Genomic DNA, 25,104 nt, shown 5'->3' with positions numbered 1-25,104 from the left:
CACTGAGCCTTATGCATCAGTGAGAATAAGAAGAAACCCATTTACATTTAGTCCAGAGGAGTTAGCAGGAAGCTAATGTGATACACACCCTTAATGGTTGTATGATTTTAACTAATGTGCCCATGAGATGGTTTACAATTTCAATACTTGACATATGTGCTTTAACATTTCCGCTCATTACCAATTAACTGCTAAAATAGATCAAGGTAACAGAGGGAAAAATGTAGGACACTGTATATGAATGTTGTAAATTAAAATGAATAATATTGTAGACATTTTAAATGAGAATCCATTACCTCTACAGCTTCCCTCTAGATTTTACAGTATTTATGTATTTACTTGAAATGTAGTCAATACTTCAAGAATCAGTTTCAAGGGAAGCACAACAACATACTGTATATGTGAGTTCATGTTTAGTTTATTTTATCCAGCCATACATAATTTCATTTGAAAATTTAGTTACAGAGGAATAAAGTTAAAAAGGGTGCATTTCTGTTCTAAATGACAGAATCCCATTATGTAAATAGTATGCGGATGATCTACAATTTGCAGTTATTCTGCAATTATAAAAGGGATGTTCATTTTGCCAGATGTAGAATTTAATTAGCTATCCAAAATATTGCAGAGAATTTATTCTGACAAGAAAGCAGTAAAACAATGTAATATTGATCTTCGGAAAGATTGGTTTCTACAGTGAGCAATGAAATGTATGATTATTGCAAAACCTAGTGCTCAGTTTATATCCTTCTTACATTTAAAGAATATGAAAATACATATACGCTTATACAGTTTTGTATACTGTGTTTAATGTGATTAGGGCTGATTCATGTCAAGTAAACACATGAGGGAACACTCAGGATTTTACTCTGTTTTAAGTAGGAATGGGCAGATTATCAGGGCCACACAGCCTGGAGCTGATTTCATCATATTCTACTCTGAATTAATCATAACTGAGCTTCCTGCTTTGTGCTATCCCACTGGTATATCATTGTTTAGATTCAGGTTAATTCAGAATATGTTTACTTCCTTTCCAGTTATGGCTTTCAATGACCAATATCAGAACATCTTGGATGCCACAGTCAGCAAGTCACTAAAATAGAAACTTATATCTATATCTCTATAGACACCCCTGTTTTCATGTTCCCATTGATTTCAGTGGGAGTACTTTTCTGCCATTGATTGGCTGTTTCAAGGAAGATGTTGCCCCTTGCAGTATGCCTAATCATCAGCCAAGGTATGGCCTCCCTACTAAACCCTGTAGAGTTCCATCCAATCTCAGTCCAATGAATTGGAGTTCCTTAACCTACTTCAGTCATTCAAGTTGCAGAACAGAAAACCTTCTTATTTCTTACTGACTGTATCCTAATAACAGGGCAAAATAAGGTCTACCATGAGGTCCTACAACGTGGAAGAGGGAGGAGGGGGGTCAGCATACCTGGGAACTCTCTGAGTTTGACCCAGAGATCTCCGGGTGAAGCACCACTTCTCCGGTTCTCCTGGTCAAGACCCCCTCCCCGCCCATTTTCCCTTTAAATGTGGGTGTTTCCCACTAACATCAGTGGAACGCCCTAGACGTCAACAAGTGATGCTTCCTTTACTAAAGTCTCATTTACCACAATGGTCTCACTTGACGTAAGAAAGGGCTGTTTTTCTAGCATACTGATACATGTCACTATATTCCGCAGGGCAGACAAACTCACACACTGTATATACATTAAAAGTAGTGTGTTAAATCACAAGATAAGCAAACCGTTGTTCGGAAAACATCAGAATTGAAACTGACGCTCTGCCTAGGTTTATAACTGTAGAGTCTGGTAGTCCACCAGTCCTGCCTGGAGATACCCAGTGTCGTAATCACTTATGTATGCGGTCTGTTCTAGATCATGTTGTATAAAGTAACACATTTAGCTCACACTTTATGTTGTAATGCTTATAAAAGCAAACCGTTATTCCATATGCCTCACTGAACATGAGAATGCGGAACATTTGGTGCCAAGTCACCTACACTCATTCAAAGTAAATGATCGCAGTTATACCAAGTAATAGAATGTGGAAACAGGATTTTTATTTTTGTTATTACAGTTCGGAATAGACTGCATTCTTTGTGACTGAGCGGCTGGCCATACATCTAATTGGAAGGGTAAACATTTTAAAAGGTGGAATCCCTTTATTTAAAAGGAAAACACTATGATGTGGAAAACTCTACCTCCACGAAGGCACAATGTCTTTAGATAATGAAAGGACAGAAACGGGGGGTCTCTTTATTAAGGAATTAGTTTAGCTCAGGGGTTATAAGGACCAACTCGTCAGTGAGTCCTTAAGCGCCAAAGTATATGTATCTAATGTAATTTGTGTATTGGTTCTTTAAAGTGACTTTATACATTTTAGACTATTTAGCTATAATAAACCCAATATTTTTACGCTAAGGAATATCTTTGTCAGGGGGATTTTTTAATGGTTTAGTGTGAGATGATTATTACCTTTGGATTTTAGGCTGTATATTTCCTAGCTTTGGGAGTTTTAATAGATTTTGCAATAAAGTTTATGATTTGAGTGTCTTTTGGGTTTATTCGTTTCAGGGATGTAGTTCCCAATTATTTATCCTACTGCCAGTATTCTGGCGTGTAGGTTTGGTGGCAGTGATAATATTTTATTATTTAACTATAATACAATTTTAACCAAAAACATAACAACATTGTTGGGGGAATTTATGCATTTGCTGGAAAAAAAATGACCTCTGAAATATAATTGCTGTTGACAGCATGAAATTTAATGTAGAATTTAATGGATGTAGTGAGCTAAAGTGATTCTGAGCTGAAAATCATAATCTGTGTTGTCTGTAAGGATTGAATTTCTGACACAGTAGCTTATGCCGTATGAGCAGCTAACCAAGCATAGCTTCGTTGATTTTAATGTAAATACCTCAAAGACGATTTTGCCAGTTTTAATAATGTTAGTGATAATTCCTTTTCTGTCTATTCTTCATCTAAGTTATAATCAGCATGTTTAGCGTTGTATATTAACATAATGCAGAAACAATATTTTTCTAGTTATAGAAAACTGTAAAATTCAACTTCATAGTAAATGGAGTGTCATATCTCTAAAGCTTTGCTCTGTATAGGCTTAATAACTTGCTAAACTCGAACATGACTTTGGTATGTGAGCCATCTTAGAAGGTCAACTTGTGGCCAAAAAGGCAAACAGCTCTACAAGTTGTTAGTGGAAGATGATTTAAGTTGAAAAAAAGGATTTACTTTGAAATCTGCAGATTCTCAACCGATTCTCATTAGAAGGATCTTTATTTACAGAAGGTCAGGGGGCTGTAAAACCTTGACCCCTCATTTCATTACACTTTGGACATATCAAACTTGTATATACAATTAAGTATCTGTAAAATCATTACTCGAAGTGTAATGGTGCCCGTGTGTGGCATATCTGATAGGTGCCACCAGGCTGTGTGATCCATTAAACGGTGCAGCTGCAGCAAACTGTCTCTCGTGCATTCAGCTCTTCCACCTAGGTCTGCTGAAAGCACAGTTTATTAACAAGGCTATTGGAAGACAGACTCAAGGGTAAAAGGAAAATTAAATCTATTTATCAAAGAGCTTTATTTGACACCTGCAGCAATGAAGGCAAACTTAAAATTTACTGTACACAACAAACGAGTGGGGGAAAATCAGTTCTGCCATAATCCCTGCAGATGAACCTAGGAAGAAATCTAGCGGATTGAAACAACAGTCTGTGGGTACAGAGTGCATCCAACATGCTCTATATTATACATCCTGAGATATGCTTAGCCTATGGCTCCTTCTGTTCCGCAAGCACACAATGCAGATGTTTTGAATGAAGAATGAATTTGGTATTAGGTATCAGATATTGAAGGTGTATGGAACACCACAGGTCAGACATGCAAACATAATAGAATATAAACCCCCAAAGCTGACATCTAAACCAAAAATGTCAGCAATTTCCTTAGCACTTTAATATAAAGTGTTTTATTTTAATTCAGCTGAGATTACCAGAAAAGAAAAACCTGAATAGATTCTGTAGTTATTATGGTAGTAGTTAATTGTTCCATTGGTTCCAGATGGAGCTGCTCATTAAACTAAACCTTCTCCTGCAATGCGCATGCAGGCCAGAGCTCAAATTTGCTTTCCCGTCACAATCACAGGTGTAATCAGTCTATATATCACAACCCTCCGCAAACTTATTAAACGACCAGTTGGCAGCATTAATTAACATAGGATTCAACACCATTTTGAAAAAGCACCAATAAAGAACAATGGAACTGAAAAAGTGTTAATAAAAAGCAACAATAATTATACAGCAGTAATGAGCCTTAAATCACACCATCCAATCACACCATATAAATACCGTATTTGCTCGAATATAAGACGACCCTGATTATAAGACGACCCCCCAAATCTTAATATTAATTTAGGAAAAAAAGAAAAAGCTTGAATATAAGACGACCATATAGGAAAAAAGTTTTACCAGTAAATGTTAATTCATTTAAACAATTTTTTAAATAAAAGCTATGATTGAGAAAAATATTTTGGTTTTATTTCCTTCTATTTTCCAACCTGCCCCCTAGTTATGCACATCTGCCCCAGAAATGCCTTTTAACCCTATATGCCACTGTGCCCCATGATATGCCTTTTAACCCTATATGCCACTGTGCCCCATGATATGCCTTTTAACCCTATATGCCACTCTGGCACTTAGAGGGTTAAAAGGCATATTATGGGGAAGAGTGGCATATAGGGAGGTTTAAGGCATTTCAGGAGGCGGAGTGGTGTATAGAGGGTTAAAAAGGCATTTCTGGAGGCAGAGTGGCATTAAGGGGGTTAAAAGGCATTTCACAGAGCACCCTGCCTCCAGAAATGCCTTATGCCCGCCATTTAAACTCCCCCCCCCCGCCCCACTTACTGGTGCTTCTGAGTCTTTGTCATGTAGCGGGGGCAGCGTGTAGACTCACGCTGCAGCCGGAAGGAGACGTGGCTAGCAGCGGGGGTTGTCTGCGTGCATCGCGCAGACATCCCCCAACTGTCAGAGATCAGAGAACTCTGATCTTTGACAGCCGGGGAAGGTCTGCGCGATGCACGCAGACAACCCCCGCTGCTAGCCACACCTCCTTCCGGCTGCAGCGGAAGTTGTTTACGCGAATCACGTAGACAGCTACATCGCCCCAGCTGCACACCGGGGACTCTGAAGTACCGGTGAGTGGGGCGGGGGGGTTGAGACAGGAGGATCCAGATCCCCTCCAGCTGCGGGGGATCTGGATCTTAGTCGTCTCATAGTCAGACTTTGAGGTCTGATTATAAGACGACCCCGATTATAAGACGAGGGGTATTTTTCAGAGCATTTGCTCTGAAAAAAACCTTGTCTTATAATCGAGCAAATACGGTAATTGTTTACATAAAATATGCTTCACAGTATAGTAAATTAAATGTCCAACAAACGCAATGTCCAACAAACCCAATAACATCCACAGCCTCTAATATAGAACTTACCATAAGTACTTACAGTAAATTCTAACTGTAATTCTAACAAAATAGCACATACACTTAACAAAAGGGCCAACTTTAATATTGATTGGACACTGGGCATATAATCATGCCCTCCACTCCAACCTACAAACAGAAAGAAGTACTTGCCAAACTGAATCTGAAGATAAGAAGAAGGCTGTCAGAGTCAGTGCAGTCTTCACCCCTTCTGACCCTAGTGTGACTTCACTTGAGATGCCCTCACACCACATGCACATGCAAGGGAGGAGCAAAATGCTGTGACAGCAAATGGATCGTGCAGGTCCAGTGAGCAAGTCCTTATTAGGGTGGCCTTAGGTGTACAGGTGCCCAGTGTGGGCCACCACTGTGGTGCTCCCTCCCTTGTCATCACCTCCCGAGTCTTTTTGTCCCCCCCTTCACTGTGCTGGACTTCTCTTTTCTTCCCTCATGTAATATAGATCAACTGAAAACCAGATGTAACTCAAAATTGATGGTATAGATCACAAAAGTAATGCATGGAAACCATAAATACATACACTCACTGGCCACTTTATTAGGCACACCTGTTCAATTGTTTGTTAACACAAATAGCTAATAAGCCAATCACATGGCAGCAACTCAATGCATTTAGGCATGTAGACGTGGTCAAGACAACTTGTTGAAGTTCAAACCAAGCATCAGAATGGGGAAGAAAGGGGATTTAAGTGACTTTGAACGTGGCATTGTTATTGGTGCCAGACGGGCTGGTCTGAGTATTTCAGAAACTGCTGATCTACTGGGATTTTCATGCACATCCATCTCTAGGGTTTACAGGGAATGGTCAGAAAAGGAGAAAATATCCAGTGAGCGGCAGTTGTGTCGCTGAAAATGCCTTGTTGATGTCAGAGGTCAGAGTAAAATGGGCAGACTGGTTCAAGATGACAGAAAGGCAACAGTAACTCAAAGAACCACTTGTTACAGCCAAGGTATGCAGAATTCCATCTCTGAATGCACAACACATCAAGCCTTGAAGTAGATGGGCTAAAGCAGCAGAAGACAACACCGGGTGCCACTCCAGTCAGCTGTGAACAGGAAACTGAGGCTACAATTCACACAGACTCACCAAAATTGGACAATGGAAGACTGGTCTGATGAGTCTCGATTCCAGCTGCGTCATTCAGATGGCAGGGTTAGACTTTGGCATAAACAACATGAAAGCATCTGCCCTGCCTTGTAACGGTTTAGGCTGCTGGTGGTGGTGTAATCTTGTGGGGGATATTTTCTTGGCACACATTGGGCCCCTTAGTACCAACTGAGCATCGTTTACATGCAATAGCTTACCTGATATTTGTTGCTGACATGTCCATTCCTTTATGACTACTGTGTACCCATCTTCTGATGACTACTTCCAGCAGGATAATGCACCATGTCACAAAGCTCACATCATCTCTAACTGTTTTCTTGAACATGACAGTGGGTTCATAGTACTCCAATGGCCTCCACATTCACCAGATCTCAATCCAATAAAGTACCTTTGGGATGTGGTGGAACAGGAGATTCACATCATGGAAGTCATCATGTCCATATGGACCAAAATCTCCAGGAATGTTTCTAGCACCTTGTAGGAAGTATGCCACGAAGAATGAAGGCAGTTCTGAAGGCAAAAGGGGGTCCAACCAGGTACTAGCAAGGTGTACCTAATAAAGTGGCCGGTGAGTGTAGATCACAGGTCACATACTACAGTTCTGGCACCCAGATTGCGCACATAGGATTTGTACTGGAACCCAGATTGCACACATAGGACTTGACCTGGAAACTAGATTGCACACAGAGAACTTACCCCAGCACCCAGATTGTATCCACAGGACCTGCCCAGCACTCAGATTGGACGCATAGGACTTAGCATCTCTTTCCCCAAACAGCATGTCTGTGCCACCTTTGTCCACAAACAGCATTTCTGTGCAATCCTATTCCTCAAACAGCTTGTCTGTGCCATCTTTACCCCCAAACAGCTTGTCAGTGCCATCTTTACCCCCAAACAGCTTGTCAGTGCCATCAAACAGCCTACCTATGGTATGTTTGCATCAAACTGCCTGCTTGTGACATCTTTGCCCTCCACTTACAGCCACAACCATGCTATCATACACTTATACATACATATATAAATACATATTCATTCATTCACACATACTCATTCACAAATACTTATTCATTTAAACTAGTGATTTATTTGAAGGAAACACAAAGCCCTTTTCTTGAGTTAAGATAATACACAATGATTGATTCTCCAGATAGTAACCAATTAGTAGGGAGTCATGTAACACCATTTTGAATCTATTTTAATGAACACAAAAGTAATGAGTTATCATTATCACACTGCTAGTGTACTTCTACACCACTGCTTGAATCTTATTTCATGTAAGCCTTTGTATAAAGTCATACTGTGTGATTTATTAAGCAGTAAAGCTATAATCGTCAACTTTGTTAGCGGGAGAGTATAAATTGATTGGCATTGGGAAATTTGATAGCTTCATTAGAGAAACAACTTCAACTCTACAAATAATGTTACAAAATAAGATTTGATTTTCACAACTTACAGGAGGAAGAGATTATATAGTTTATTTAATGTTAATGGTATGGGTGTCATAAATGTATGTAATGTATTTGTAAATCTATATGAGGTATAATAAGTACATACTGTGTCTACCGCTTATTTACAATCCAATTGAAAAATACTGATCTCACTTGGAACAAAATACATTTGTAACAGCATCTTAATATCATTATCAGAGCAGTATTTTTCATACTACCTTACACATGTGACCTAAAGCCACATTATTCTTGCATATTTGCCCAATGTCTTTTTCCTTCTGGTTGTTTGTCAGAACCAGTGCTGTCCGAGTTACATTTGAAACCAAAAGATATATGATGCAGAAACTGCACTGTATGTGGACAGTGTATGGGACAGAAAATGACATCACAACTAAGCTCACTGGTGATGTCATTATGTTATATTCTGTTATGACCAGTCTCAATTGAATGTTGGCACATGCGTTTATAAAACAAATATGTGCTTAGCTATCTATCTATACAATAAAATAGATCATTGAGATAACTGAGTTAAAAATATTTCAGAAAATAGGACAAGGTTAATAATCTTACCCTCCATGTTAAGACAAAAACACCCAGAAATATTTGCTGGGTCTTTGAGTTTTATTAAAACATGCTTAAGATGTACCTGTATAATGGATAGGTAAAACAAATTCCTAATATCAATATTAGATATAAAATAATAATCATAACACCATTGATGCTCTGTGTAGTACTAAGCTAGGAAACTACATGCAGACTAGAATAAAAAAAAATAACAAAGTGGTGTGGTATAGCAGCTTTACTTTGAATTAATATAGTTTGATTTTTTTATTTTACAAGTACACATTTGCTGTGTGTAATTAACATTTCCCCAGGTTTTATTAGTATAGTCTCTGTGAATTTGGCAGTCAGCTTCATCATATTGTACAACATCTGCTGTTTAATGTTTTGTTGGTTTTAGTCTCTCGCTAACCAATGTATACTAATATTTTAAGGGATTCCAGAAGACCCACGTGTTGCTGATGAGTATTATAAGGATGGATTTGACTCTTGCTCCGAAGACAGTGAAGAAGACGCTGATGAAGAAGAGAATTCTGACGATGAATCACAAACTATACAAACAACTTATGAACAGGTGCACAAACATTTTTTTTATTTTTTTTTTACACTTGCAGACTGCTGTAGGCATATCTAAACACAGGAGCATCCAATACCTAATTTACATCCTAAGTGGCTCTACACAAAAACACTAGAAGCAAATGCAGAAAGCATTAGATGCATTATAGACAGGTTAGATGGCCACATGTCAATATACTGTAAGTAATGTGTTGACAGAATTGCGAAGAGTTACATTAAGCCACACGGACCACTGCGGGAACACCCCACAAGAGCTGTAGTTTTGGAGATGCTCTGACCCAGCCATCTAGCCATCACAATTTGGCCCTTGTCAAAGTCGCTCAGATCCTTACGCTTGGCCATGTTTCCTTCTTATAACACATCAACTTTGAGGATGAAATGTTCATTTGCTGACTAATATATCCCACCCACTGATGGGTGCCATGATAACAAGTGTTGTTTCCTTCACCTCTCAGTGGTCATAATGCAATGGCTGATCGGTATATATATACAGTACGGAAGCCGCACAGCTTGTTTGTATCTCAACCCCCTATAGACTGTGTTGTTATTTGAACAATCAGAAATAGGTTTTATAAAAAGCAATTGTACTCTATATACAAACATTGGTTTTAATCTAGTAAAAAATATTATTATACTATTATTGTTAGACGTTGACATGTCAAAAAATATACTCTTGGAAACAACCTATCATTATTATAAATTTGTTTTTCCTTTTTAACAAAAACAAGAATAGTGACTAAACACATGCTCTGACTTCCATGTATTTGGATATATTTTATGTATAAATAAGAAAAAAATCAAGATCTAGTGACAATGAATTTTTGCCCAATTGCATTAGATGTAGTGTTTTCTTTGTTTTCTTTAATTATTTAACAGGGCAAATGGGTTTAGAATTGTAACACACAGTCCCCTAAGTTCTATATCCTGCTAACCTGGGCATAGTTTGATAAGTAATTCACTGTCTACATAGTCACAGCAGGTTATTGATGAACTGTCAGGTCTGCAGTGGGTAGGGAAGGTCATCAATACAGCACAATCTAGTAAATAATTCATGAACAGTGTCTTGCTGTTTTATTTATTTAATTTAAAGAGAAATGATTTTCCTGAAGCTTGAGGTCAACGCTTTCCAGTTGCTAGTGAAGATGGCAATGGTGATCGTTGTATCTATCTCTCCTATGGGGATATATCCCTCTTTTCCTCAATACTTTGAAAGGAGGTTCAGAAGTTTTTGGTGAACCACGAACAAACCATTACTGACTTTAAGGGAAGGTGGTAGCATAAAGTCCAGTCCATTGTAAAAAACAATTACCAAGCATCCATTGATAAGGCTCCACTGTGACATCTAGTGTGCATGCTTAGAAAACATACAGTGTAATTAAGTATATGCAGGCATAGCATGTGTGTATAGTCAATAACTGAAACAGTACGTCTGAGACATGAATCAATTACACATTGATATGAAACACAGTACAAAGTACTGCACTAAGTTCACCTTAGGGCAAGAGGGTGGTACTTTCAGGGACGTCCTCTCTCCCAATTGGAGGATTTGGGAGAAGTTCCCGTTTATGTCCCCAGGGAAATGCTGCTGAAGAGAGAAGAGAAGGGAGAATATAAAAGATTGAATTCCCCAAAACACCGCTGCAGTGCTGCAGCAAAGCTGTTTTTTTTAGGAGTAGTTTTTGGTAAAAGGTATGGGCTGTGCCTTCTGGCTGCTGTACTCTCCTGAAAATGTCAGTGTAGATGCATAGGTTATAGGATCATGTATCATACCAATATTTATATTAATGAGGTTAGTGTAACTTAATCTTAAATTCTGTTCCTATGGTATGTTATCCCCATTACTAGCATATCCTACTCTTGGAACTGAAAATAACATTAGTATATTTACATATCGTTTGGTACATAAAGATAAAATGTTTTCTAAGTCTGCAGCGTAGATGCATTCATTGCATTCTAGAACAAGGCCAGAGCGATGCAGAAACACATTTCAGGAAACAAAAGCGTTAAGATGAAATATCTTTGCCTGCGTTGTCCTAGTGATTTGTATAGCGGGAATTTTTTTTGGTACCAGTTCTGTCATTTGCATATTTGTGAATTGTTACTAGTGTGAAACTGCTTTTAGTACATAAACATCAGGTGGACATAATTTCAGCCATTTCATTGTCTCAAGAGCAAACTTCTATAAACCATTTTCCTGCTTAAGGACATAACTATATTCTATTTGAGTGATTCTTCTTTAATAAACTTTTTTAGTCCTATATGTCATTAGCGTATGCAATAGTTTACAGTGTTTCCCAGAAACCTCAATCATCTCTTTATAAATATAATTGCAGATTTATACATTTATTTGCTTGGAAAGAAATATGCCAACTCCCTAAAAGTAAAGGTGTGTGTATATGTGTAGACCTCCCTACTCAATATCTATGGAGTGATACTAACCACACCTTACTGATAAGACCTGTAGTAGTTTGGCCTTTTGATTAAGCTCAACTACAGAATCTACTAAAAACATAGCATAGTTGCCAACTTTCCCATCCTGGGAAATAAGCAGTTGCGTGTGTTGGGTGAAAATCCCCTAAAAAACTACACCCTTGATTGTCTCATGTCCGCCGATCACTTCAATGTCCCTTTCTTCTGTCTTCTTTCTCCAGTCTTTCCTAGAATGGCAGACCTGGTCGCAGTTGCAAGTGGAGCCAGGTCCCTGTAGACTGCCTTTTGGTGGGAGGTGTGGGCCCTTTTTAACTCTTTTTGCTTCCACATTCCCCTAAACACAATGATCTTTCTCCTTTGGGGACAAGACCTAGAAAATCTACCCCCCTCCCGGTTTAACCAGGTAGGGAAGGAAGGGAGAAAAAAGAATGAAGGAAGGATTAAAAACACAATACCACATGATTTAGAATGAAATCACATCAATCACTTTGTGGCCTTTTGACTCAAGTGAGTACCTGTGAGAGAGGGGAAGCTTGGTCCTCTGGCCTTAAGGCTGAGCACAAGGAATCAGGAGATATCTTAATAAAGCATGTGGCTGATTTTGAGTGTGGGTTACACTCTCCTTTCACTGTAGTTAGGCTGGTAAGCGCACCATTAATATATGGACCCTTCCCTTGCACTTTTTTTCATACAGGCCTGACTAATGGCTGATCGGTGATGGTGCTTAGAATACCAGCCATGGGCTGGAGCCTTGTTGACGCTTTTTCTTTGTTTATTTCACCATGTCACATTCTATAGGTTAAATCAGAGAGGGTAGGAAAGGACTACATTTCTCTTGCTACAAACTGGTCTTACTACCTTAGCAACGAATGAAATATTCTTACTGATTGGATGACTCCATTGGTCCTATAGTGATTTTCAAACTTTGTACCATAGCCACCCTTTTAAAAAATCACTAACATGTAGCTTTCAAAATGATTCAGATATTTTCTATCTCATAACTTGATTTCAGCTTGTGACTAAGTATACATATATATCTTATCCCCTTCACAGGATAGTGATGTCAAAGCCATGGTACTGAAATTGAAAGATGTTCTGGCTTCCAGTTGTTTTGGTGAGAATCATAACATTTTGATTTGAATAAATTTGAATAGTTTGTTGTGCCTTTGCTTGGAGTACACGCATGCTCAATAAATTTAGGCTTGGAGCAGGGTTTTAATCATGCAACTGTGACAAAGTACACCTGACTTATTTTCAATAAAAGTGGCAGTCATACACATTTTTATTGCATCTAATATTAAATTGAGCAGTATTTCACTTAGAAACCCTGGGAAGCAGTCTCCTTATGTTAGACCATGCACTCTACATGGACTTGGTGACCAGCTGTCTGGGCCACTGGGATACTATCATTTTGTACAAGCTAAACATGCTACATCACTGAAAGGGTGGCGCGTAGAAGCCCTGCAGAGTGTTTCACATAGATACATTTCATAGGGAATGGGGAGGATCACAGGACACTTGTGTTTATGTAAAATAAATAGTTGTGTCCAAACTGTGTTATAAAGGAACTTTATGACTGCGCTCTAGATTATTCTTATTACGGCAAATTATATTTGTTTAAAAGTCCATTTAGTTGGGTCTCTCGCTCCCATGGAACTGAATTATACAGCCTTGAGGATATGACCTTGTCATTTTAGCAGACGTAAAAAAGACCCAGTAAGTATTTTTTTTTTAAGTAGATAGAGATAGGCACAGACATGATTCATTGTGGAAATTTTCACAATTGTTGGATTCAGCAAAGGACACTATCATTAAAAAAAAACAAAAAAAAAACAATATTAAATAGTCCCCCTGGGTTAAAAATATGTTAGAGTGAATCATGTTATTCCCTTTAGACCCAGTCCATCCATCACAGTAGCAGTGATGGATGGACTGTCAAAATACACACATATACACTGCCCTTACAAATGCCTGCCCAAACACACACACACACTTGCCCTTACACATCCTGGCTTAAATTTACCCTTACAGCCACATGCTTACTTGCCCTTAGAGACATTTGCCCTAACATACAAACACTTTCAAAAAACACAAACACATTCTCTCTTGCTCTTCTTTGTAATTTGTCTCTCTTTTATCCCCCTCCCTACCCTTTGAGACATGTTATTATTCTCAGTATTCTCCCCTTTCTCATTACCTGCCTCTTCCTATCTCTCCTTTTTCTCTTTACCTCTCCCCTTTCTCTTTATCTCATTGTTCCCCATTCTCTTAATCTCTCTTTTTCTTCTTTATCTCTCATCTTTCTCTTTACCTCTTCTTTTCTTTATCCCTCCCATTTCTCCTCATCTCTTCCTTTTCTCTATATCTAGCTCTTTATGTCTCCCCTCTTTATCGCCATTATTTCTCCTCATTCCTGTGTATGGACATCTTGGCGGTCACTGTCCAGGATGTAAATATTGATCACAAAGAGCATACATAGTTTAGAAGAACGATACGGCAGGGCATGCAATGGCACAGTTGCCAAGAATTACATTTCCTCACTGCTCTTCGTATTATTTGTTATGCAGTTCTAAACATTTACAAAAGGAAATACAAATCTAGTTAGTAAAGGACTTATGGGACAAAGACCAGGGTAAGTGCAAGAGCCCTAATGGAAAATGAGAAAGAATCTATAGTGTAGACGTTTAATAATCTAATGAGGCAAAGTTGAACAGGAGCATAGTGTTAAAAAATTACATTTTATATTTGTCTTCCAAACACCTAATGTTTTCACGGTCAGAGGTTAAGAGAGAGAACATCTTAAAAGAAAATAAGAATGCCTATACAGCTTATATTCAAAAATCTGACAAGCATTGACGGTGAATGCTTACAAGCACTCATTCACAGTTCATGTTCTAGCCCGTATATAACAAATATTTATAGCAATTTAAGAATATTTGAATGGGCATGAGGTAGCTTTTCCTGTTACTGTTTTCAGTTCCCACAGATCATGGGTAGTTGTACTGAAAACTGTTAAACCTTACATAATAGTTTTGAAGTCCATACTCAAACATCCTTCTTATGAAACCATACCTAAGCTAGCTGGGAGAATAAGTGGTCATGGAATGGGCAAGGCCAAACGCTGCTCCTGTTATAAGTTTCAAGTGGCTTAATTTATGCATTTTGAAGGACGCATCTCAGTGGGATTCTGCTGTTAGATTTTTTGGCCTTTGAAGGACCCACCTCAGTGGGGTTCTGCTGTTAGATTTGTTGGCCTTGCATAACGCATGGTTAAATCAGTATGGTTTTCCAAAGGCCTCTTCACTGTTTGAACTATGCTTTACACAGGACCAGCTCATCCTTTCTTTGATTTTGGCCCTACTTGTAAACTTATGAGCCGTCTCCTGCTTTAGTGAGTAAACCTTAATAATCCAGTTACTGACAGTCACTCACTGTGCTTGCAGCAAGAAAGTGATTTAGACCTAGATCGATAGAGGGGGATCTTAATTGCAGGAGTAGTGATAATTGTTTTTTCTATATCTCATCTCAGCCGACTGTCTGCAGCCCATCAGCTGTTGCTGAAACTGCTACAGTAAACGATGTATATCTCTGACAGTACATTCAATTTTATTAAAATTCCAACAGCAAATGAAAAATAAGTTGTTAAAATAAAAGATTATTTAAGAGGTTTAACATGTATGTAGGTAGTGTGTACCGTGCACCGCCAACCAACCGCCACCAAACCCAACAAGTAACGACAGAGACATTATTTGGGTAAATCAGGCCACAGCACATTTTATTTAACAATAACCATAAACCACACTGTGTTGGCCTAAACACAATATACCCATAAAGATAACTTTGTAAAAGAATCCACAAATAAATTTAAATACAAATATACAAATATACATGATTAACATATCTTCCTCCATTACCAACACAGGAAACTATTAACCCCGTCCTTGCCGGCCGCTCATCACTGTACACTCCAACACAGATGCTCGCCTCCCCCCTCGTCCAAATAACACTGACAGCTACCTTCCGCTGTCCCAAAACCAATGCTAACCACCAGCCGTCCATCCGCTCGGTGGGCACGTCCAATACACCAGAGGTTAGGGGAGGATTGAGCCTTCCTTCACACCATCATCCAACTCCAAAATTTAACAAACCAGACCGGCAAGGACACATAAACCGCCACAAACCCCGCTGTTTAACCCCTTAAATCAGCGGGGACCCCCACCAACTGAAGCCATGGCCTGACCTATCGCATCCTGCAGCGTCAGATTAAAGATGTCCAGACCAATATCATTAAGGTGGACGCCATCAGACCGAAAGAGATTAGCAGCATCCCGCTCAAAAGACCTGTGCCGAACCGCCACACCCCCATCACCTGACACGAACCTTGACACCCAACGGTTCAGTTTAACCCGAGACCGTTCCAGCGCCCGCTGGCTAGACGCATAGCGCCAATAATTCCTCGCCACCACCTCCGACCAGACCAATTGCACCTCCGGAAAGAGGATACGGACCGTAGCCAAATCCCGCAGAACCATATCCCCCAGAGCCCTAACCGGGACCACCCCCAAATCATTACCCCCCAGGTGAACAACTAAAACAGAAGGTGACCCCAGAAGTCTGGACAATCGGACCAACTCCGGGAGAAGCTGCATCCACCGCATACCCCTCCGACCAAACCAGCGAACCTCCATACTCAAGGGGGAGTACCCCAACTGTTCCCCGCCCGGGCGGACCGCAGCCCGCTTCCTGGCCCAGAAGATGTATGAATGCCCAACGAGCCAGACTTGCGGAAGAACCAAACCTGGAAGAAAAACAGAAACGTTAAGCAGACATGTCCAGCCGGACATATGACCGAAAACGACCCGAGCGCCAACGCCCAATTCTCTGAACCGAGGCCTCCGAAAACCCCACCCGGGTAGCCTCCGTAGCAGCCCCAATCCTAAAAGAATGCCCCCCAAAAGAACCAGCCGGGAGCCCCAGCGCAACCAACGCCTTGCGAAAAACTCCTATGAACTGAAAACGGGACAGGTAAGACCCATCCTGATGGACCAGAAGCGGGCCCCCAGACACCGGGCGGACTGACACAAAGCCCCGAACTGCCGCCACCGGGCAAATAGGGGAGCCAGCAATAGCACCCAATTGAACCCAAGCCCCCCTGCCCAAAACATCAGTCTTGGACCGCCGAATGCAGAAACGCAGGCCCGAGGACCCAAACTCCACGTCCTCAAACAAAATACCACCAGGAGCACGCCTACTAGGACTGACCAGTTCCCCCAAACGCAGGGCCCCGAAAAATGCCAAACCAAACGCGGCCCGAAACAAAAGCACCTCAAATTCCGAAAGGCAAACCGCCTCCAGAGCGGAGCACAAACGGACCAGCAACTCAGCCGACACCGGCCTCCTCGCATCCCGGGACATAGATCCCCTCCTCCAACCCTTAAGCGCCTGACGAACCAGGAAATCCTTCGTAAAATCCGCCATTCCCACCAACTTGCAGAGGAAACTCAGACCCGATAAGCGAGCGGACGCCGCCGACGGGGAGACCCCAGCCACATCCCACTGACACAGGAGGGAGAGCAAACCCCGAACCCGAGCAGCATGAGAAGGAAAACCACCACAGGCTACCTCAAACACTGCCCACTCGTCCCACACCTTACCATACCTCCCCCAAGTGGCCTTGGAAACCGAACTGCGGATCCACTGCGTCACGCGTCCAACCCAAGGGACCAAAGCTCCACCGGACACGGAACCCCTTCCTCGTCTGCATACGGCGCCGTGGCTCGAAACTCCGCCCACTGAAAGCGAGAAAGAGCATCAGCCGTCACGTTCCGTACACCCGGAATATGCACCGCTTTACAGGTCATATTCAGACCCAAACACTGCAATACCAGCCGACGCAAGAGGCGAACCACAGGGGGAGAAGAAGCCGTCAAGGAGTTGATAGCCTGCACGACCCCCAGATTGTCACAGTGGAACAAGACCCGACGATCTTTAAGTACCTCCCCCCAGACCACCACCGACACAAGGATGGGAAAAAGCTCCAAGAACGCCAGGTTCCTAGTGAGCCCAGCAGCCACCCAGGAGGCAGGCCAACGCTCCGCGCACCAACGAGAACCTAGGATGGCCCCAAAACCAGCCGAGCCTGCTGCATCCGTATACAGGTGAAGCTGCGCATTGGAGACTTCAGGCGCCTGCCAATACGATCGACCGTTATACGCGTCCAAAAAGGACCCCCAAACAGCCAGATCATCTCGCAGCGGACGCGTGAGCCGAATAAAATGGCGAGGCCGGACAACCCCCGCAGTCGCCCCAGCTAGCCGTCGGCTAAACACTCGACCCATCGGCAAAATGCGACAAGCGAAATTCAATTTTCCCAACAGCGATTGAAGCTGACACAACTGAATCTTACGCATGCCCCGCACCCGCGCCACCAAGCCCTTCAGATCGGCAAGCTTGTCAGCCGGTAAACGGCACTCCATCGCCAAGGAATCGATCTCGATCCCCAAAAAACTGAGGCAGGTAGACGGGCCCTCAGTCTTGTCAGCCGCCAGCGGAACACCAAACCGCTGCATAACCACCTGTACGGTGCGCAGCAGGTGAAGGCAATCACCAGAATGCCCAGGACCGATACACAAAAAATCGTCCAGGTAATGCAAAACTGATGTCAACCCCGCCACGTCCTGCACAACCCATTCCAAGAACGTACTAAAACACTCAAAATAGGAACATGATATGGAACAACCCATGGGAAGACACATATCCACATAAAAACGTTCATCAAACCGACAACCTAGCAAATGATGACAGGCCGGGTGAACCGGAAGGAGGCGAAACGCCGCCTCAATATCCGTCTTCGCCAACAGGGCGCCCCGCCCTGCCGCCCGCACCATATCAACAGCCTTATCAAAAGAAGCATAAACAACTTTAACCAACTCCGCCGAGATCCCATCATTAACCGAACAACCCCGCGGGTACGACAAGTGATGTATTAAACGGAATTTACCAGGCTCCTTTTTGGGAACCACCCCAAGAGGCGACACCCTCAGATTCGGGAAAGGCTGCACGGCGAAAGGACCCGCCATGCGCCCCAACACCACCTCCTTCCGCAACTTGTCCCGCACAACATCAGGGAACTCGGCAACGGACCTCAAATTACGAAAAACCATCGTTCCTGGGGCATCCGTGAAGGGAATCCAAAAGCCCTCCGTGAACCCCCGGAAGAGCAACTCAGCGGCCCGACGGTCCCTATACCTGTTTAGCCACGGGCGCATCACGCCGACGTCCACCGGCGTCCTCGCCCTTCGATCCCATATCGGGACGCTCAACCCCCTTTGCCCGCTTGAAACAGCGGGAATAGGGGTGGGCTCCGCCACAACCGGAGCACTCGTGCTTGAAACGGCATGACGAACCCCACTTACACTGCCCATCATTGTACTGATAGCAGCAACCTGGCCGCCGCTGACCGGCCGGGGAGGGAGCGTTACCCGACCCCCCCCCGGCCCCCCCGAGAAACGACGAAAACCCCCCTTGATGAGTGGCAGGCCGAGTCATAATGGCCAGCCACAGACCAATATCCATCTGGTCCCAACCGATAGACGGCCGAACCGCCAAACGCTGGCGGAACTGCTCATCATACCTCCACCAGCCCAAACCCCCATACGTCCTGCAAGCGTTCCAGATGAGGTCCTGATACGCAAAAAGTGCCGTACATTTTTCAGGGCACTTTTCGCCTATCACACTGGCCAGGATGGAAAAGGCGCGAATCCAATTACCGAAGGTTTTTGGAATCCGCCTGTACCGATATTTCTCCTTCTCCTTCTCCTTTTCCTTATCCTTCCCCTCTTTCGCAGGAGGAGGTACCTCCTCCAGCGGCAGGAGAGAGAAAATTTCCAGAAACTCGCCTTTCCAGATTTTCTCTTTCGTCTCCTGCTTTAAGTGCAGACCCAAAGGGCCTGACCAACACATATAGGCAGCCCCACGGGCAACATCCGGCACCCCCAGCGCCGCATCAATTATGGCCGCAGGGGCAGACTCAGCAGTTGCCCCACCGGCCGACGGGGACACCACCCCCGCAACCTCCGAACCCGACGAAACCGCAACCGCAGCCCCACCAGGACACGCCACAGACGGCGCAGGGATGGGAACCTGACCAGCAGACCCTACAACACTCCCAGACTGCTCCCAGACAGACCTAACCTGCCCATCTAAGCCAGACCCACCCGACCCGGAGCTACCTCCACGCTCCCACGCGTCTAGAAAACCCCGAAGACCCGACAAAAAATCCCCCACGCTAGCGCCCGGGCGACCCCCCACAACAGACCCAGATAGACCAGAAAGCTGAGAAATCAACTCACCACCAAGCGACCGGCAGACCTCCTGCGGTGCCGTACACGCAGCCATGTTGCTAGCAGCATCTTGTCGCGCAGGTCCAGACAGCCGGGAAGGAACCTCCGGCAGAACTCCAGCACCAGCCTGCAGGGAAAGGAGAGGTGAGCAAAATTGCCCTTGGGCCCCAGAAGGACCCGGAACCGCTGGCAGGGCCCCCGCCACAGGTAAGCCACCCACATGTGCCGCAGACAATAGGGGAAGGGGGGTAGAAAAAGCCTCCTCACCGGAGGAGCCGTAACCCAGGAGGGAAGACCCCCCAACCCCCGTTCCCAAAGGGGGTAAACGAGCCGAGGGCCGCCGAGGTGAACCTAAATCGTCCCCGGAGGATCCACCACAGTCCTCCGATACGCCCTCTCCCGCACGGCCCCCAGCTGCCCCCCGTGTAGCCCTGCCGGGCCCACTCACCCTCCCTGCAGACCGTCCATCCAGCGTAGAAGCAGCCGCAGCCGCTAACCGCGACGTCCTCCGTGGCCGGGCAGAAGCGGCACCACCCGCGTCCTCGCGCGCTCCCGCGCGGCTTCCCGCGGCATCACTCGTCCGGCCGCGACCACCGGAGCGGCCGCGCCGAGTCCCAGCTGCCGCCGAGGCCCGGGCAGGCACAGCCGCCTGTGCCGCGGGCTCTGGTAAAGCCGCGGCAGGTCTCGCGAGCCGTCCAGAAGCCTCGCGAGACCTCCGCGATGCCACGCGCTGCCGCCATCTTGGCGACGACGGCGCACTGGAAGGCCGCCCGCCACGAGGAGACTCCTCCCGAGGCGCGCGCGGCCCACGATCAGGGCTCCTGCTCCGGTAACGAGCCCCCGCATCCGCCGCGGGGCTCAACCGAGCAGGAGGGCGGGCGCGCCGGCGAACCGAGGCGCGCCCGCTAACCGAAACCTCCGCGGCCCCACCAGACCCGGAAGGCTGCTCAGGCACCGCAGCCTGAGGCAACAGGTGAGCAAATTGCTCACGAAGCGCCCTGCCACCGTCCTTGTCCGCACCAGCCCTGAGAGCAGCGAGAATAGCATCAACATCCATGCTCCAGGCCGTAGGAAACCAAAGCTCAAGCAGGTAAAACTGTTAGCCGTCTCAAATAAAAAGTGACAGTGACCGGGGTCACTCAGAGGGCACCTTTTATCCCCTAGGGTCTCCCGCCCCTCAATTTACAAACCCCAATCAAAAACACCCATGCCCCAAGCATGCACTCACCCACACACATACATGCTCCCTGTCCATTTAGCTACGCTGATTCCCAGGGGCCTGATCTTTGAGATTCTGTCTCTTGTTTTGATATAAATGACAAGGAAACAGAAAACTGAGCAAACTGAGCAAAACTTTGTTTAATGATTCAGCATATAGTATATAGAAATGTTTAACAAAATAAAATGCATCTTGTTAAATAATTTTTCATATATTTTGTTAGGCAGTCATTTGGGGAAAAAAAGTTTTAAAAGTATAGTTTCATTTAAATGTAAAAGCAGTGTATTCTGCTAGCTTACCTTTCACTGCTCCATAATGCCACTGAATACAGTGAATATGATTGTGTTTCTCTGTATTGATTTGTAGATACTGAGGCTGCCACCATAGTGACTCCATCAATTCCCGCGAGCTCCAGACCTATCAATGATACCATGGTACAAACCAAACTACAGCGCATGAAAGAGTGAGTAGCTTGTTTATTCTATGGACGCCAGCGCATATTAAGGTCAAATGGATCCAAAAAGGGTGCATGTAGTCTTATTCACAGAATATACACGTCTGACTCTCAGTTCAGCTACTGCCTAAGCATGTGGGCAGAGAATATATCTTCTCAAAACACGCAACTTTGTCTCTATTGCATTACATTTCTGCACACAAATTACCAGGAGCAAAACAAGATGGTCGCGGACACACAAAATTCATTTCTTTCAATAACGTCCTTAAAACTGTACAATATACCCAACAAAAATCCTGGGAAAACAGATGAAATTGTGTACTTGTGCAGAGGAATGACATAATAAAGTCACAGATCCCAAAATAAGGAAAAACAGAGAGCTGCCAGGCATGTTTAACAGTACCAGAGAATAATCTGAATGAAGGTGTCAATCTGTTGTTTGACAATAGAATCACAATTATCGTTAGTGACAGCGTGATTCATACTTGCTGTAGCACGTGTGCTTACACTTATCCTAATTTCCCAAGAACCTAGGACTTACCACATTAAAGCAAAACTGATATACATATTTACTAGGATTATAGGAGGTCAGGCGTATTTTTTTCAGTGATGCACATAGTGTTTAAGTGTTTGCTTTCCCGAAGCCCTTCATTCAGCAAAAACAAGAGGATTTTACACACTCACAGGATACTCACTTTACATTGCAGTGCAGGCTTGCAGTACAGACTCTCCCAAAAAAATTATAGTATTTTTTTACTATTTAAATGAATTTAACATCAAACTAAAGGACATCTAACATTAATAAACAAGGCTGCTTAGTTAAACTTGTTTTTAGTTTTTTACAGCCACCCCGGAGAAGCGGTATTACTAAATGGTTAGCTCTGCTTCTTTTTCTTGATACATTATCTTGTTTTTTGTAAGCTGCTGAGAGCAGCTTCTATTGGCTGTAGCGGGAAGATGTATCAGTCCTTTCAAAGCTATTTAGAACATTCTCTGAGCAAGCTCTCCAGGGAGAAACAATATATAGAGGGTACAATCTCGTCAGCACTTCGTCTTGCTGAGCCACATTTGACTTAATTTTAAGTAACCATGGTTTTGACCAGCTAGTTCTGCAAATTAGTCGGTGGCCAATCACAGAACATCACGTGTGGAAGGACCAGTGGATTGGATTCTAAGCACGATTTCCGGCTATGATTCCATCATTGCTGCAACAGTTTATTATACTGTATGTTGCTTTGTAATTCATATCTTTCTTTTCTTGTATAATGCATGGTAACATTACTATGCAACCAGCAAGAGTATGCAGCCTTTCTGAGATTAAGCTCAGTTTCTGATGTTAGAATAATTCTTTCATACAAAGGACAACTATTACCGGTAACAATGCTCCCAAAACACCTATGTCTAAGATTTCCTGATATGTGTCTTTCCATTAACCCCTTGAGAATTCGATTCTATTACTGGACAGCATGATTCTGGTAAAACTAGGCTGATATCTTTGTGTTTCCACTTGACATGGGCATGGCCGATCATCAATCACCCAATAAAGACAAGAGACCTGCTGGATTTTAAAACGGTCACAGATTTTATTAAAAACACCTGCGACATACATAAAACGTAAACTTCAAACATGTGAACATATATTAATATATAACATCATAATAAAGTACATAAACAATTAATGTCCTAGCTTACACGGGATCCCCCAGGAATGCTGGCGCAGGCGTAAACAATGTTAAGAGTGATTACCGGCATCCTCCCTGCATGGTAGCGAAACCGTTATGAACTCCCCAGGGCCATCCCATGGGGAGCCCTGCATGTAGCCGTCCAGCTAATGCCACCTGAGTTGCCATACCTCAGATGGCCAACTCCCGCACTGATGCCAGACCCCAAGGGACCCCCTGTCATACCCAGAAAACATCAAAATAATGGAGGGTGGGCGGGCACTTCACTGTATAGCTTTCTAAAACTGAAAGTAAATCCCCCCTGTGTAAAAATAAATACCTATTGGCAGGGGTAACAGATAACATTAACATAATCCTTATCAGAGGGTCCCTATTGGGCTACCACCTAAAAAGATACATTGGGCAATTTACGGTCAGCCCAGTATGTTGCGTGTATGTCCCTTTCAGGCCAATACATACAGCCAAGTCACATTTAAAGTTAATTAAAATGAGCTCTGAGTTATATTGGATATCAAAAGTTCCATATTGTGTTGAAGAGACATTCACACAATATCCCAAATGTAGTACAATAACATAATTAAATCATAGCACAAATTTCAGGCAAACAGCGCTTCTTATAATTTCTCTGCCCCAGGGTGTTCTCTGTTAACTAAATATAGCTGACAACATGCAGATGACTAAATTGTTTATGAAAACCAATAAACATAAAACAAAATTAATGCGAGACACTCAATGTAAAACCTGGATCATAAGACGACAAGGCAAAAATAGAAATAGCATTAGCAGCCCTGTTTAGTGCTATAGTGGCTGTAAGATAGAGCAGATGCATATTTATGTAATTTATATCTTCAACAAATAGAAGGTGCGAATGACTGAATGAGTGTAATTCTATTTAGAAACAAAGAAATATAGAATTTCACAGCCGATAAGAATTGTTCAGCCTATCTCTTGCCCATATGTACCTGCTGTAAAAACTTTCTGTATTAACCTCTACCAATTCTGCCACCCCCTCATTAAAGTAAAACCTACATACATTATAAACATCTAGCCTTAGATTAGTTTTTAGATTAGGACTTCCTGTCCTAACATTTTGATGACTATGGAAGGGTGGCCAGAGCAGATAAGTCACTTGATTATTTGTTGAGAAAATCTACACTCTAGAACAAAACTACGTGTCTGCTTGTGGTTAGAGTTCCTGCCGCTGGCACAGGAGGCTGGAGGACATGCCTGGGGGTCCCGCTACAGGTGAGCAAAGAGCTACCCATCAGGTATCCCCAGAAAAAAGGGACTTACCCGTCCTCAAGGCGCTGGAGACTCTTGCAGCGCTGCTGGAGCCATGGGTTTGATGGTCGGCTAGAGGTGCGCCCATGACATAGGTTAGGAGGCCGGGTCCAGAGCAGGCGCCGGATTTTAAAATCCGGAAATGCTTCTCTCTGGCACCCTGTTGTGGTCCATTGCTGTGTATAGTTGCCTGTGTACTTGATCTCGGATGTTTCGACCCTTTCCCTGCCTGACTACTCTCTGCTTGGTGATTTTGTACTTCTGCCTGAATTATTTGTGTTCCAGTTCAGCTTGTCTGAATTCCTGCTAACTGTTTTGACCTCTGGCTTGTACAACTACCGGCTTTGTGTACACGGCTATCCTGACCATCCTGCTCGAGTTAACCCCTACCGTGTGTATTCTGCCCGGAGCTGCACCTTCACCTTGCTATATTGACTCAGTACCTATATTACCTGCCAGCACTAAGGCCTCCTTGCTGTTG

General features: G+C 43.4%; 1 protein-coding gene across 1 annotated transcript in view; it reads left to right on the top strand.

Annotated features, from left to right (window-relative positions):
- LOC149300712 (serine/threonine-protein kinase Nek11-like) overlaps positions 1–25,104 on the top strand; it is a 106,530-nt gene that overhangs the window by 66,683 nt on the left and 14,743 nt on the right. The window contains exons 13-15 of the mRNA XM_089484765.1: positions 9,074–9,213; positions 12,699–12,759; positions 21,573–21,669. Of these exons, the coding sequence (XP_089340891.1) occupies positions 9,074–9,213; positions 12,699–12,759; positions 21,573–21,669 (298 nt within the window). The remainder of the gene's footprint in view (positions 1–9,073; positions 9,214–12,698; positions 12,760–21,572; positions 21,670–25,104) is intronic.

Source organism: Sceloporus occidentalis, unplaced genomic scaffold, assembly GCF_023333645.1.
Source record: "Sceloporus occidentalis isolate IW3139 unplaced genomic scaffold, rSceOcc1.0.p SCAF_23, whole genome shotgun sequence".
Taxonomy (NCBI): domain Eukaryota; kingdom Metazoa; phylum Chordata; class Lepidosauria; order Squamata; family Phrynosomatidae; genus Sceloporus; species Sceloporus occidentalis.
This window is presented reverse-complemented; position numbering and strand designations above follow the sequence as displayed.